The sequence below is a fragment of the Eublepharis macularius genome, chromosome 5 (genome assembly GCF_028583425.1).
Source record: "Eublepharis macularius isolate TG4126 chromosome 5, MPM_Emac_v1.0, whole genome shotgun sequence".
NCBI classification, from domain to species: Eukaryota; Metazoa; Chordata; class Lepidosauria; order Squamata; family Eublepharidae; genus Eublepharis; species Eublepharis macularius.
This window is the reverse complement of record NC_072794.1, coordinates 83807670-83821787: the sequence shown is the minus strand read 5'-3', so window position 1 is coordinate 83821787 and position 14118 is coordinate 83807670. Positions and strand designations below refer to the sequence as shown.

The 14118-nt window shown below is 40.3% G+C and overlaps 1 protein-coding gene across 2 annotated transcripts in view; it reads right to left on the bottom strand.

Annotated features, from left to right (window-relative positions):
* USP24 (ubiquitin specific peptidase 24) overlaps positions 1 to 14118 on the bottom strand; it is a 176996-nt gene that overhangs the window by 104559 nt on the left and 58319 nt on the right. For both annotated transcript variants that reach the window (XM_054979479.1, XM_054979481.1), the window contains 7 exons: positions 10745 to 10859; positions 7830 to 7933; positions 5106 to 5213; positions 4158 to 4253; positions 3891 to 4052; positions 2898 to 3005; positions 560 to 709 (listed from right to left, as the gene is read on the bottom strand). In XM_054979479.1, the coding sequence (XP_054835454.1) occupies positions 560 to 709; positions 2898 to 3005; positions 3891 to 4052; positions 4158 to 4253; positions 5106 to 5213; positions 7830 to 7933; positions 10745 to 10859 (843 nt within the window). The remainder of the gene's footprint in view (positions 1 to 559; positions 710 to 2897; positions 3006 to 3890; positions 4053 to 4157; positions 4254 to 5105; positions 5214 to 7829; positions 7934 to 10744; positions 10860 to 14118) is intronic.

Sequence of the window (14118 nt, the reverse complement as noted above, 5' to 3'; positions counted from 1 at the left end):
CACAGCTTCAATTTGGGGCTGCACAGAAGAACAAAGATGAACTAATGCTTTCATGATTGCCTAGCAATGGCCACTGAGTTTCTAAAAGCTACAGATACTGCTTTTGTTAAGGGGGGGGGAAGGTTAAGCCCTCAATGTACTTTTTTCTGTTTTTCTGGTTTGTAGAAAGATCTGTCTTGTCAGTCTATGTCTCCAGTCTCTGGGTTTAAGTATCCACAGATTTGACCATGCTAAGAATTAGATATATTTATGTATGACTTGGGTTAACACCTTCCTCTTCAGTGAAGACATTAGATTGGATCTACTGGTAATTCTGGGGAGGTAAGGTATTTTTATTCTTGGAGCACAACTTCATGCCTCCCCACTCCTCCTGCAGTTTAAAATGTTGCTCCTGGGGAACAGGGGGCTCCAGGAACAGCATGAGCAGGGACATCAGAGCACTGCCACAGGAGGCAGGAATTGGCAGAAGTCCACAAAAATCTTTCGCAAGATCCAACACATTAATTTTTATCTAGACTTTCCTCCACTCTACTAATTTTAATAGCACATCACTACTTACCTCTCGATATATATATCGACCATCTACTAATGTTACTCCAGTCAGGCCCCCAGGACCTGCCACTGATGCAGCCAATCGGTGACATGCTATCAAACTTCCTGTCACCAATTTCACTATTTCAAAGTTTTTCTTCAAATCCTGAATAATGCTCTTGGCAAAAATGAAAAAGATATATTAAACAGAGAAACACAATTTAGGGGTTCAATATCTACATAAAAGCTTTCGTTCTTTATGCTCTGAACACGTAGCTAATGAGGGCCTAATTTTTTTCTCTGCTGCTGTCCTCACTGTCCCATTCACTGTTGTCCCAGCAGACTTCTCCTACAAAGTGCCAAGCCCTTCAAATAAAATTCAATACTTCCTCTTCAGTTAATATAGCTACTAGGGGTGTACACAGGAAAAAGATCAGTTGATTCAGTTTGGTAATACTGAACAGGGAAAAAAATTGGAATTCAGGGAATTTGAATTCATTCTCCAGTTCAGTTTTGTAATACAGAGCAAATTGGATAAAATTTGACCATTGTTTCCTATGGGAAACTCAATTCAGAAATTTCCGGTGGCTGCGCGGGGTGGGGTGGGGGTGGTCAGGGTTATTTTTGGACTAAATTTTGGCAAATTTCCAACAGAACTTCCCATAACTGTCCTCTAACGACCCCCCCAAGTTTCATAAAGATTGGACGCCAGGAGCCATTTTATGGACCCCCAAAGAAGATGCCCCCACCCACCTCTAATCTCCATTATTCCCTATGGTAAGAACTATCTAGGAGCTATCCAAGAGGCTGGGGGTTGCATTTTGCAGGCAAAATCCACTGAATTTGCAGCAGACCTACTCCTAACTGTCTTCTAATGATCCCCCCCCCCAATTTCATGAAGATTGGATCCCAGGAAGCCATTTTATGGCCCCTCAAAAAAGGTGCCCTCAAGCCACCTCCAATCTCCATTATGCCCTATGGGGAAAACCTACAACTAGCCTATATTAAAAAAAAAACATTTTTAAAAGTTCATACTTCAGAATTCTCTCAGGATACTCAAAAAGTACACCCAAACACCACTAGGTTAAGTTCACAAACTTAACCAAGCACCCCAACAAACACCTCCACCTCAGAAAAAGGACAGCCAACAACTGAACACCTGACCAAAACAAACTTCTATGCCATCAGAAAACAGAACCCAGCAAAAAGCACCAACCAAACTTCTGTAAAGAAAGCCCAATAAAAAGGGAAAACAGCCCCCACTGAACAACAACAAAACAAACACCCTGTAAGCCACACAGTTAATCACATGATTTATGTGTGGATTAAGGAGACGTTTGTCTGTTTCGTTGAGCCTACTACCTGTAGCCCTTATTGTTGTTTTTGTCCCTCAGAAGAACAAGCAACAAAATAAACAGTAAATATAACTAACTTCAAAAGCCAGAAATCACAAAAGCCCAACCAAAGCCCCACCCCGAGCAAAAAAAAAGCAGTTTTTAAAATGCAAAATAACCTCCTTCCACTCCTATCCCCCCCAGACACCGGGGCAACCCCCTCCCCACAAAGAGAGGAAAAAACCCAGAGAATCTACAACTCTCAAACCAGGCAGCAGCAATAATCCACTCCACTCACTGGGCAGTATGATCCAGTCACAGTTTAAAGCAGGCTGGAAGAGTTAGCCAACAACCAGCAGCAGCAACAAGCAAGCAGTGTCTCTTAATCTCCAGGTGAGAGCAGAATGGAGGCTGATGGAGACAAGTCTCCTAATTTAACTCCCTGCAACAGTTTTAAAAAGGCAGTCTCCTTCCTGAGAATCCCATTGGCCAGAGAAGGAGAGCTGCTGCCATGACTGGCCACTCACACTCCCTCTTCCTTCCTCCTTTCCCTTCCCTCTTCTGCCTCTGACTCACTCCCCCTCCCCCCCCCAATCTGGTTAAAAAAGGCAGGAAACAGTGTTTCTTTGCTGTTCCTTAGCGAAGTAGCATCAAGGAATAGCGCTATTGCGCTTCCCGAATTTTAAACTTGGTAAACTTAAATTCAATATTACTAACTTGATTTGGTAATGCATATTTAAGTTTGATAATACTGAATTTTACCAGATCGTGTAAAATTTGGTATTTTTGCCAAATCTGAACCCAAACTGCACATCCCTAATTGCTACGAAGCTTAAAGTAATGGCAAATATCACTTTACCACTATGAAGTTTTTTTAAAAAAGAGTCAACGTTAAAAAAAAATCTTCTCATTTAATTTGAAGATTGGATCATCATTACCAACACACAACCTGTTAGTGTTACCCACATTTCCTTTTTGATGCCTACATCACCTCTAAAAAGCCATAGAAGATGGCTACAACAATGCTCTTACCTTATCTTGTTTTTGGTAGGTTTGCTTAATAAAAGAACGTGTGATTTCATGGAGCTGACGTAAAGCTGGTACCACCCATACAAACTGAGGATTATTATGCTGGGATGACTAATAAGAGAAGTAAAAACTAGTTAAACATACATCCTCAATAAAGAAACAAAAGAAAACCTAGGAGACAAAACTCTCATTTAGCAGGTTTCAGCCAAAGGAGTGATCAATTTTGGAGAAGGAAGCAATGACTGACTCAGTGATCAGAATTTACACTGTAAACCATCCACACGAACTGTGTCTTCTCACTTCTCTTCTTTTCCTTACATTTCTATTTATTTTCTTTTCTCCTCTCTGCTTGGAAGATGAACTGGAGAACAGCAATGAGAAAGGACAGGAAAAAATTCTGTGCCATTTAAAATTTTTTAAAAGGCTAATTATGGCAGTACTTAGGGCCAAATGATACACTACCTGAGAAACTTGTGATCAGTTCTTCCATTTTAAAAAAATATTAAAGAGCTGTTGTAGGGGAGGATTTAAATCAGGACTGAGAGAAAAAGGATTTAACTCATTTCCATCCCATGCCATTTTTCTCAACAGAAGCTGTACATCTCCTGAGTTGCTATTGGGAAAACAGCACAGAGACCACCACCACTTTGATCTGGATCAGTGCCATTTGGATTAACTTGTTGTCTGTACTTTTGTGACAGAAATTCCTACTACTTTTACTATTAGCCACAAGTACATGGGGAAAAGGTATCTATACTGTATCTTCTTTTCCTATTGGGAAAAACAGCAGCTCTACTTCTATTAGGAAATTGAAGAATCTCTCTCCCTTCATGTCACAGCCCCTAGTCAAACCCTCTCTCACACATATACAACACCCCATTCTCAGCAGCATTTAAACAACTAAAAATAGTTTGAGGAGTCCATGATCTAATCATGATTATTCAGCCTTAAGAATGCACTAGTTGAGGAAAATACACATTCTGAAGACAAACCAACCCTCTTAATATCTTCTATGCACTTGATGATATAGCTTCTTTTTATTGCCTCCTTCACTGCATATGCATCACTAAGGATTGTCAAATGTTCCTCCAAAGCCTGTTGAATCAAACTGCTGGGTAATGTCGGAAGATGAGCCAAGTCCCAGAGAACCTCAAGAACCTACAAAAAGACACACACACACAGACAGAGAGAATGAGAATTACCATAATTTATTGCAGAAACTGACATCTATATTCTCTCAACAATGAAATGTATTACTCATGCCTTTCCAGTGGTTGCCTCTACACGTGATTCGCGGCCAATACGTCCTATCAAGCTCAATAGTTTCTGTCTCACTCTATCACTCTCAGATTCCCAACTCTACAGGGAGAAACAAAACATCAGCAAAATTATGAAATCATCATCAAAACACTTCACTTCAATTTGCCTGTTATAGCAATTTTACATTAGCATCACTGAAATGAGAGTGCAGATTTCAATAAAGGAATTGGAAATGGATATGAAGTAAAATTTCATTCTACTAATAAGATTCACATCCAAGTCTGCAATCCTGAATTAAAGAAAATTATAAGATTTTGACTTGAGCTTATGACAGCTAATAGTTTTGTTCAGTTCAAACAAATGTCTATGACAATGGGGAGCCTAACATGAATTGAAAACCTCAGTTATTCAGACCTGTCTGGCAGCAAGATTTGAATTACAATCGTAAATGTATAATTAGATGCTGAAGTATGATTGCCGTAAGTTTTTTTTAGCAAAATACAGGTTACAATATATTGACACTTCATAAAAGCACCACTAAAGTACTGTCGAAGGCTTTCATGGCCGGAGAACGATGGTTGTTGTGGATTTTCCGGGCTGTATAGCCATGGTCTTGGCATTGTAGTTCCTGACGTTTCGCCAGCAGCTGTGACTGGCATCTTCAGAGGTGTAGCACCTCTCAGTGTGACACTGAGAGATCTCTGTCTTTTGGTGCTACACCTCTGAAGATGCCAGCCACAGCTGCTGGCGAAACATCAGGAACTACAATGTCAAGACCACGGCTATACAGCCTGGAAAATCCACAACCACCAAACTAAAGTATGTTTGCTTTAAGTCTTCAACCTTCTCTAGAATTTCCACTAATGCTTCCCACCTAACTGATTTCCTTGCTTTTAATGCATTTCAGGGTTTTTTTTTGTAGTTGCAAATTTAGATCAGAGCAAGCCTCACCTTCTGAATAAGGATGAAGAGATGATTGAGCTGATCTGAGCTGAACTTGACAGCAGCTGCGGCAATAATTGTATGGATGTTCTCTATCACAGTTGAGGATTGTCCTGACTTTTGAGAGAGAAACAGAAAGAAGATTAGTACTTTGATGACTATGTTATTGGAAAGAAAGAACAGAACGATACTGATTTGCATTAAACACAAAGGATTGGATCCATTTCACTAACTTGGAGGAGCTTTCCTCTATTGGCAGGCATGTCACAGGATCCAACCCAACAGGTGGAATCACATGCATTCTCACTTGGGAGTTGGAATCGTATGCATTCTCACTTGGGAGTAAGCCTACTGAATTCAGTAGGACTTACTTTTCAGTACATACACAGTTCACACACAATTATGCTCCCAATGTATCAAGCAGAAATACAAGCCTTATTATACCAGAGCAGGAACAGGTAATTCATGAGAAAACAATATCCTGACAAACCAGATTGTTAAAATATTACAGAAAAATTTAGTTATTCTACCTCTTAGTTACTGAACAGGAGAAAGAGTATATTGTGAGCAGTGCTGCAACCAACTACAAATGTTTAGGACAGGTGCCACTTGCTAGGTATAACATTTAATCATTACTCATTCAAAAATACTTTCAGTTGCAAGTTTTAGGTACCCTGCAGGCAGAAGGAACAATTATAAATGTACAAGCTGGGATACACATTACAAGTCTATCACTGGATAATTCCTGAAAGGTGATTTGTTCAATTGGAAAAAGGAGTGGTTATTGTCAGAGCCTTAGAATACTCAGCAGAAACAAATGCTATGAGAACATGTCAGAAATTAGTGGTCGCATTCACTGTCCTTCAAGCACACGGAACGGAACTATCCCAGTTAAGTTACTAACATGATATGAATCAGCTCATTACAAGAGCTCAGGAACGGAATATAAAACCAAACTTTCAGCATACTGTGAATATGAAGACACAATATGGGGCATGTCCTGTCAACCATATGTCAATATGAGACATGACCTATCAACCATATTTTTGGTGCTTCATATTAAAGAGAGCAATTGTGAACTGACCTTGTTTGTGTAAAAGCAATGTGCAACAACATTTGTTTCTAAGTAGATTTGAAGTTAACATAGAAAGTTCAAAAGAAATGAAGTAATTCCTTTAAAATATTACAGACATATTCTTGTTTTAAAAGATTCTATGTAAATCAATGTAATAACGTCTTGGATTACAGAAGTCAACTGTCACAATACTGGAAAGGGTCTGCAAAGAACACTGGACTTGAACTTTGGATCAAGGACCCCGTTTTAACCTTAGCACATTTTACTCTTAGGGGGTTCCACCTCTCTCTCTCAAAAACAAAAAGACCATGGCACTAACAGTGAAGCCCACCTTTGGCAATTATATCCCCAACAGCTGAATATCCGTGATCCAGGGTAACACAACACAAAGAAACACACCGATTACAAGGACATTTTTAGGTGAGACTTATCTATGGATGCAGCTGAGAAACCCTGTCACCACAGTCTAAGTTGATGCATATTTATAAGTTTTTTACCACAAAGAATTTGAAGAGTCTACCAGTCAGTTACAAAATACAAAGGAGGGAAGGTTCTTGTGCTAACTAAATTCTTGCATCCTGGCTTCTGCACAAACTTTTGTACTCTATATATCATTAAGCACTTGTATAATCACCAACTGTTGTACAGAAAGGAGCACTAAATTTCTATTAACAAGTACTGAAACGAAGTTGAAGGAGATAGAACCGGCTGAAACCTGTGTGAAATTAGAATAAAAATGACATGTACAGAGAATGTTATTGCTTGTAGCTCCAATGAAGATTAATGTATCAAAGCAACATTAATGCAACAGTGCATCACAGACTTGATTTTAAATAGGTCTTTAAGTGCAACATCTCTTTGTGATCTTTCCTATATCACAGTCTTTGTTAGGAAGTATAATAGTGAGCTATGTCACTACTGTGAAAATAATAATGCAAGATAAGGACATCAACAAAGACTAACATGAAGATAGGGAAGCACCAAACATGTTGTCTGCTTGTGGCATCATGTATTTAATTCTGAATTTAGCCTATGTACTATCAAAAAACCTAGAGAATAGGGCCAAGCACAGATAAGCGGTGTTTTTCTAGTGACATGAGGAACAACTCTGGTTTGCAGAAAAAAATTCTAAATTAAGAGTTTGTGGAAAATACCAAGATCTTTTTGAGGGAGGGGGCTCAGCAGGGGAGGTGGAACAGGAGCCATTGCCATGAAAGACCGGCAGGAGGTTTGGGAACCACTCTCATCTGAGCCAGGGAGATGAAGGCAGGAATGCAACATGCAGGTGGAGGTGGATGAAAAGTGGGAGTTGCTGCTCCCCCACCATATGCCCCAAGCAGGTAGAGGCAGCAGTGCTGCAGGCAGAAAGGGACACATAGCCCCTCCCCCACCACCATCACCTGAACCCAGTGAACAGAGGTTATGGCACTGCAGGTTGGCAGGTGGAAGAGCAGCAGCTGTGGCCCCTCCACCCCCACGTGTACTTTTCATGATTGTATTGGCTGATTTACGGAGGAGACAGCCTAATGCCCCCCTCATTTTCTATTGACAATTTGGCAAGTATTGGATTTTTAAAGATGAATTTGAAAATTATGCTCCCCCACCCACAACTCTGTCACACAAAACAAACTCAGAGATAAGACACTGCACATTCTCACCTGTATTCTCCAAATCTTAGTCAGCTCATCTAATGATAACTTGCTGCCCAGTAGCTCAATTATTCCCTTTATACGATCACAGTATTGTGCTTGATCTATGTTACCTAGCAGAAGAGAAACAGAATATACTAGGTCTAGACATGAAGAATGTCTCATCAAGTCTTGATTTGGCAGGACACACATTCTATTTTTTTAAATGAAGAGATACAGAAAAATAAGCACCATTTGCTTTTTCAAATTTCATCATAGGAATCTTTGCAACACTGCATTTAAGCTAATGGCTCACTCAGGTAATGGACAAAAGATAATTAAATACTCTAAAAAAAGGATCATCTTTCCAGAGCTAAAGGAACACACCTGGTAGGTTGAGAATACAACAATCAGCAAACCATCAAAGCAAATTCACTTACACGTTTAGCAATAGCAGAACAAAAGGTTCTTCTATGTGCCTTCAGAGTTTTAGTTATTAAAATATTTATATCCTGCATTTTCTCATGGAGGCAGTTAAAATATCACAATTGAAAATATATATAATAAAATGGTCTGAATGTCAGACTTGACTCTGGGAGACCCAAGTTCAAACCCCCAGTCAAGAAGCTTACCAGGTGACTGTGGCTCAGTCACATGCACTCAACTTAATCTACCTCACAGGGTTGTTGTGAAATTAAGATGGAGGAGGGGAGAACGATGTAAGCCATTTGGGGTGTCCATCAGAGAGAAAGGTGGAGTATAAATTAAGTACTTTTAAAATCTTTAATGATATAAACTTTGTGCCCGCTCTAAAATTTCCAAATATATAACTTTGACTGTTTTATGGTTTTAACTGGTATCAATTATTTAATGTGTCTTAATTGTATATGGTTGTAATCCGCCCTGAGCCTGCTGGTGTGGGGAGGGTGGAATATAAATCGAATGAATAAATAAATAAATAAATAAATAAATAAATAAATAAATAAATAAATAAATGTAAGACGGTGTGATATTCACAACTCAATGAACTCAGCCAGGAATGCACAGAGGCCCAAAATCATCCACCACAGTCCCTTCTTAAATTTTATGACAGGTGCTCAAACAACTGTAGTCATAAAACAGAGATTAACAGAACAGAAATGGGATAGCCCAATGTTATCTAAGGAACTCAGAGAAAACTGTAAAGATCATGTCTTGGTACAAACTTTTGTTCATTCTATCTAGGTGTGTGCATAAGAACAAATTTGGTTGATTTGGTAATACCGAACTAGAAAAAAAATTCAGACTTCAGGAAATATCAAATTCATTCTCCAATTCATAATACAGAGCGAATTGGGTAAAATTTGGCCATTGCTTCCAATGGGAAGCTCAATTAGGAAATTTCCAGTAGCCTCGATGTATGTCTCTCTCTCTCTCTCTCTCTCTCATTCTTGGACCAAATTTCATCAAATTTGCAGGTGGCCTACTCCTAACAGTCCTCTAATGACCCAAGTTTCATGAAGATTAGACCCTGGGGGGGCCATTTTATGCCCCCCCCCAAAGAAGGTACCCCCAGCTACCTCCAATCATTATTATCTATGGTGAAAACTATGGGCGCTATTCAGGGGGAGTAGGGGCTGGCATATTGCAAGCAAAACACACCAAATTTGCAGCGGACCTACTTCTAACTGTCCTCTAATAATCCCCCCCCCCAAGTTTCATGAAGATTGAACCTCCGGGGGCCATTTTATGGCCTCCCAAAGAAAGTGCCCCTGGACACCTCCAATCTCCCTTATGCCCATGGCGGAAACCTACAATTAGCCTATGTTAAAAACACTTTTTAAAGGTTCATACTTTACAAATCTCTCAGGATACCCAAAGATATACCCAAAACTAGTTAACAAACTGAACCAAGCACCCCAACAAACACCCCCTCACAGAAGAACAACCAATAATAATTGAACTCCTGACGAAACCAAACTTCTATGCCAACAGAAAACAGAACGCAGTAAAAAACACCAACCAAACTTCTGTAAAGAAAGCCCAATAAAAGGGGAAAACAGCCCCCCAAAAGAACAAGCAAAATAAACAAGTGAATTTAATAAAATTAACAAGAACTACAAAACTCCGAACAAATTACCCACAACAGGATATAACACCCCCTCAATCAAAAGATCAAGCAGCAACATGAACAGTAAATATAACAACCTTTAAGAGCCAGAAATCAATGCTCCGGTACACAAAAGCCCAACCAGCGCCTCCACACAACAAAAAAGCAGTTTTAAAAATGCAAAATAAAAAAAACCTTTTCCTTCCCCTCCCCCATGCCTATCACTCTCAAACACCAGGCCAGCCCCCTCCCCTCAAAAAGAGGGAAAACCCAAGTGAGTCTAAGACTCTCAAACCAGGCAGCAGCCAGGAATCCTCTCCACTCACTGGGCAGCAGAATCCAGTCAAAGTCCAAAGCACTCCAGGAGAGAGAGCCAACAGTCAGCAGCAGCAACAAGCAGGCAGTCTCTCTCAATCTCCAGGCCAGAGCAAAATGGAGGCTGACTCATAATTCAGCTCCTTACAACTGTTTTAAAAAGGCACTCTCCTTCTTGAGAATCCCACTGGCCAGAGAAGGAGAACTGCTGCAGGGATTGGCCACTCATATTCCCCCTCCCTCCCCCTTCCACCTCTGACTCATTTCCCCTCCCTTCTCCCCCCTCTCATCTGGTTAAAAAAAGGTGGGAAGCAAAGAACAGCGCTGCTGTGCTTCCCAAATAAATTTAGTAAACTTAAATTCAGTATTGCCAAATTCATTCGGTAATACAGATTTAAGTTTGGTAATACTGAATTTTACCGAAACAGTTAAAATTTGGTAATTTTTACCACATACTGAACCTGAATTGCAAATCCCTAATAATACTCACTTCAAACATACAGATAGAATGTAAAATGGAAGTACTTGTACATATGCTTACCTTCCAATGCAATTGACAAGACAGAGTTTTCTACTAGCCAGTTCAATAATCTATCTGGATCTATTGCGTTCTTCACTGATTTTGATACAGTACTGTCTTCAATAAGCTTTGTTACCTAACAACAAAATCAGATACTGTGCTTACATATTAGTTGGCCACATAAAAAAGAGAAATCCAGTTATAAGAAGTGAAGAATTCAAAGTACACACTGAAGCTTATATAATGCATGAAATAGTTACTGCTTGAAGAGCCTAGATGTAAGAAAAAAACCTAAATAAAATAAAACCTAAATAAAATAAAAACAAACAAAAACAGCTGCTGTGTACATTAACTATGTCCCGTTTTCCAATACATGGTAAAATAATCTTCTACAGGAGCAGCTGTATAGATGAAGTGGAAGACGTGTCCCAGTCCAGTCCTCGGCTGAATCTTTTAAATCACTGGGAGGTTACAAGAGTCAAGGAAAAAATATTCCGAAACTCTCTATTCAGTTGGATTCTATTAACTATGATCCTATTAACAGCATCTTGTGACACCCCCCAAAGGTGATGCTGGGTATCTGTGAAACCTTAAGGACAAAATGCCACTGAGAAGAGGATATTAGGCAAAACTGACCCACCTCACTCTTCTATCAGCAGCACTGCTGGCAGAAAAGGAAAAACAAACATCAGACTTACCATAAAGGTTGTTTCTACTCTGAGGAAGGAAGGACATCTTAGCATGCATGATTCTCATCTATCAATGAAGGAGACAGGTCTTAATTCCAAACGTCCTGTCTCCAGCAGTGAAAGTCATCTTACTCTTTAGTTCTGGTGTTCCCCAAGCCACAAAACAACTTCTCCTAGAACTCGGAGAGGAAACTATAAAAAAAGGTGAATGTGCCAGGTGAATACTGCACAACTCTGAGCACAACAGATAATAAATGAGAAGACAAAGATAATTAGCATCCTGAAGTAAAATAGTAAAGAGTCCAGTAGCATCTAACCAACTTTATTGTAGCATAAGCTTTCGAGAACCAGTTTTCTTCATCCTGCATCTGACGAAGAGAACTGTGGTTCTCGAAAGCTTATGCTACAATAAAATTGGTTAGTCTTAAAGATGCTACTGGATTCTTTACTATTTTGCAACTACAGACTAACTTCTCCGCATCCTGAAGTAGGATGGGATAAGATGCCTTTCCTTCCTCAGATCATGGTAAGTCAAAGGTTCCTTTCTCGCTATAAGTTGGAGGGAATCCTAGCAAGGGATGTCCAAAAACAGTTACTCTCATTCCGGTGGAAATGGTTGACCTATTTCATCTGTACAACTAGTGTAGGACCTGTCTGCAATTAACTGATGTAAGGGTATCTAATTAAGTCAAACAATGGTATATGAAAAAATGCCCAGGTGGCAATTCTACCAATTTCTTCAACTGAGGCAGTCCCCACAAAAAATGGAACAGCTTGAGGGGCTGTGTTTCCTGCAGAACTGGAGCTAACTTTGGTAGACAAGGATGACACATTGCCTTCTCTGTTGGTCTGGAGACCTTCTACCCATCCGGGTAGGTGGAAGGATCTGAAGATTTCCTAAATGAAGCTCCTAAATGAAACCGTTCTCCTGAGGAAAAGCTGCAGCACCCTTCTCAAGTCCATCATGTTGTATCTTCTGGTGGTGTGGCATTTAATACAAGGGAAGTAGAAGAAAAAACTCTTAGATCAATTAAGATGGAATTAAACTTGAAGCAATGTAGGGTCTGTTCCCAGGACACCTTGTCCCAAGATATAAAGGCCCATCTTGATATAAGACTCCTAACTCTAAAAGATCAGCCTGCCAAAGACACAGCTGAAAGGAGGGAAGTAAACAAACAAAAACACTATAGGTCACTATAGAAATATTTTAGAAGTAAAATGGGAGAAAACTGTCTTATCGTCCACAGGAGCGTGAAACGCCAAGATCGCTGACAGGTAATCTTTGATAGATGAATTTGATAGCCCTTTATGCTTTAGTTCTAGCAAAAACTCCAAAACCTTATTTAAAGAACAGTTCACTGCATCAAATCCCTTCTTTGAGACCCATAAGGTAAATTTCCCCCATTTTATGGCATAGAACTGTCTGGTGGAATGACACCTAGCGTTTAAAAGCACTTGGGCTACACCCCCTGAGAGGGCTCCTGTGGAAGGATCAGCCAAGCAGTCAACTTCAGTTTCCCTATGTCATTGTGAAGGATCCCCCCCCACCATGACAGGAGGTCTGGTTCCTTGGGTAAATGACGGAACTGGTTCACTAGTCTCATCAGGCAGTGGAACCAGGGCTAGGGCTGTTGTGGCCAGAAGGGTGCTATTAGAATCACCATTGTGTTCTCTGCTTGAAACTTGCTGATCACTCTGGCCAACACTGGGATAGGCGGGAACGCGTAAAAAAGATGACCTGACCAGGACAGTTAGAAAGCATCTCCTAGGGATCCAAATCCTAGTCATCCCCACCCTTGAGCAAAATAAGGTCTGCCTTCCTGTTTTCTCTGGCGGTAAAGAGGTCAACATTGAAAAAAAACCCATAGATGAAAAATAGCATCTAAGTATGTATCCTTTATTGACCCCTCTTGTGGATTGTCTGCCAGCCTGCTTAGGCAATCTGCTATAACATTTTCCGTCCCTGGTATGTGTACAGCATTCAGATTGATGCCACTGCTGATCGTCCAGTTCCAAATGTCTAGCCTCTCTGCAGAGACTTCTGGATGTGGTTCCCCCCTGCTTGTTGATGTAAAACATCACTGTTGAGTTGTCTGTGAGAATTAGAACGGACTCGTTTCTTACCACACCTGAGAAAAATGTTAAGGCATTATGTACAGCTTTCAGCTCCAGAAGGTTAATATGGGATTGTCTGTCTCTCTCCTCCCATAACCCATGGGCGTACTACAATGTGCCCCCCCCCCAGCCTATATTGGAAGCATCAGTGGTGATGGACAATTCCGATTTAGAATGTCCAAATGGGATTCCTGTAGATAAATGTGAACCTTCCACCCACCATAAAGAGCGTAAGACCCTCCTAGGGATATTAAATTTCCTTTCCTGAGAATCCCTCTCAGCATGAAAGACTGAGATGAATCATAATTGCAAGTCTCGCACAGGGTACGACTGTAGTGGTCAAGGCCATAAGGCCTAACAGAGTTTGTATTCTTTTGGCTGACTGAAAGCGACAGCACAGAAAAAGCCTAATCATGCCTTTTAATTTATTCTCCCTGTCTGCAGGTAGGAAGGCCCTGTTCTCCAATCCATTGAGGACCGCACCAATAAACTGTACCCTCTTAGCAGGTGACAATTTGGATTTCTTTTGGTTAAACAATAAACCCAATTCCAAACAAGTGTATAGGGTTAACTGGACCTATCTGTTCACAT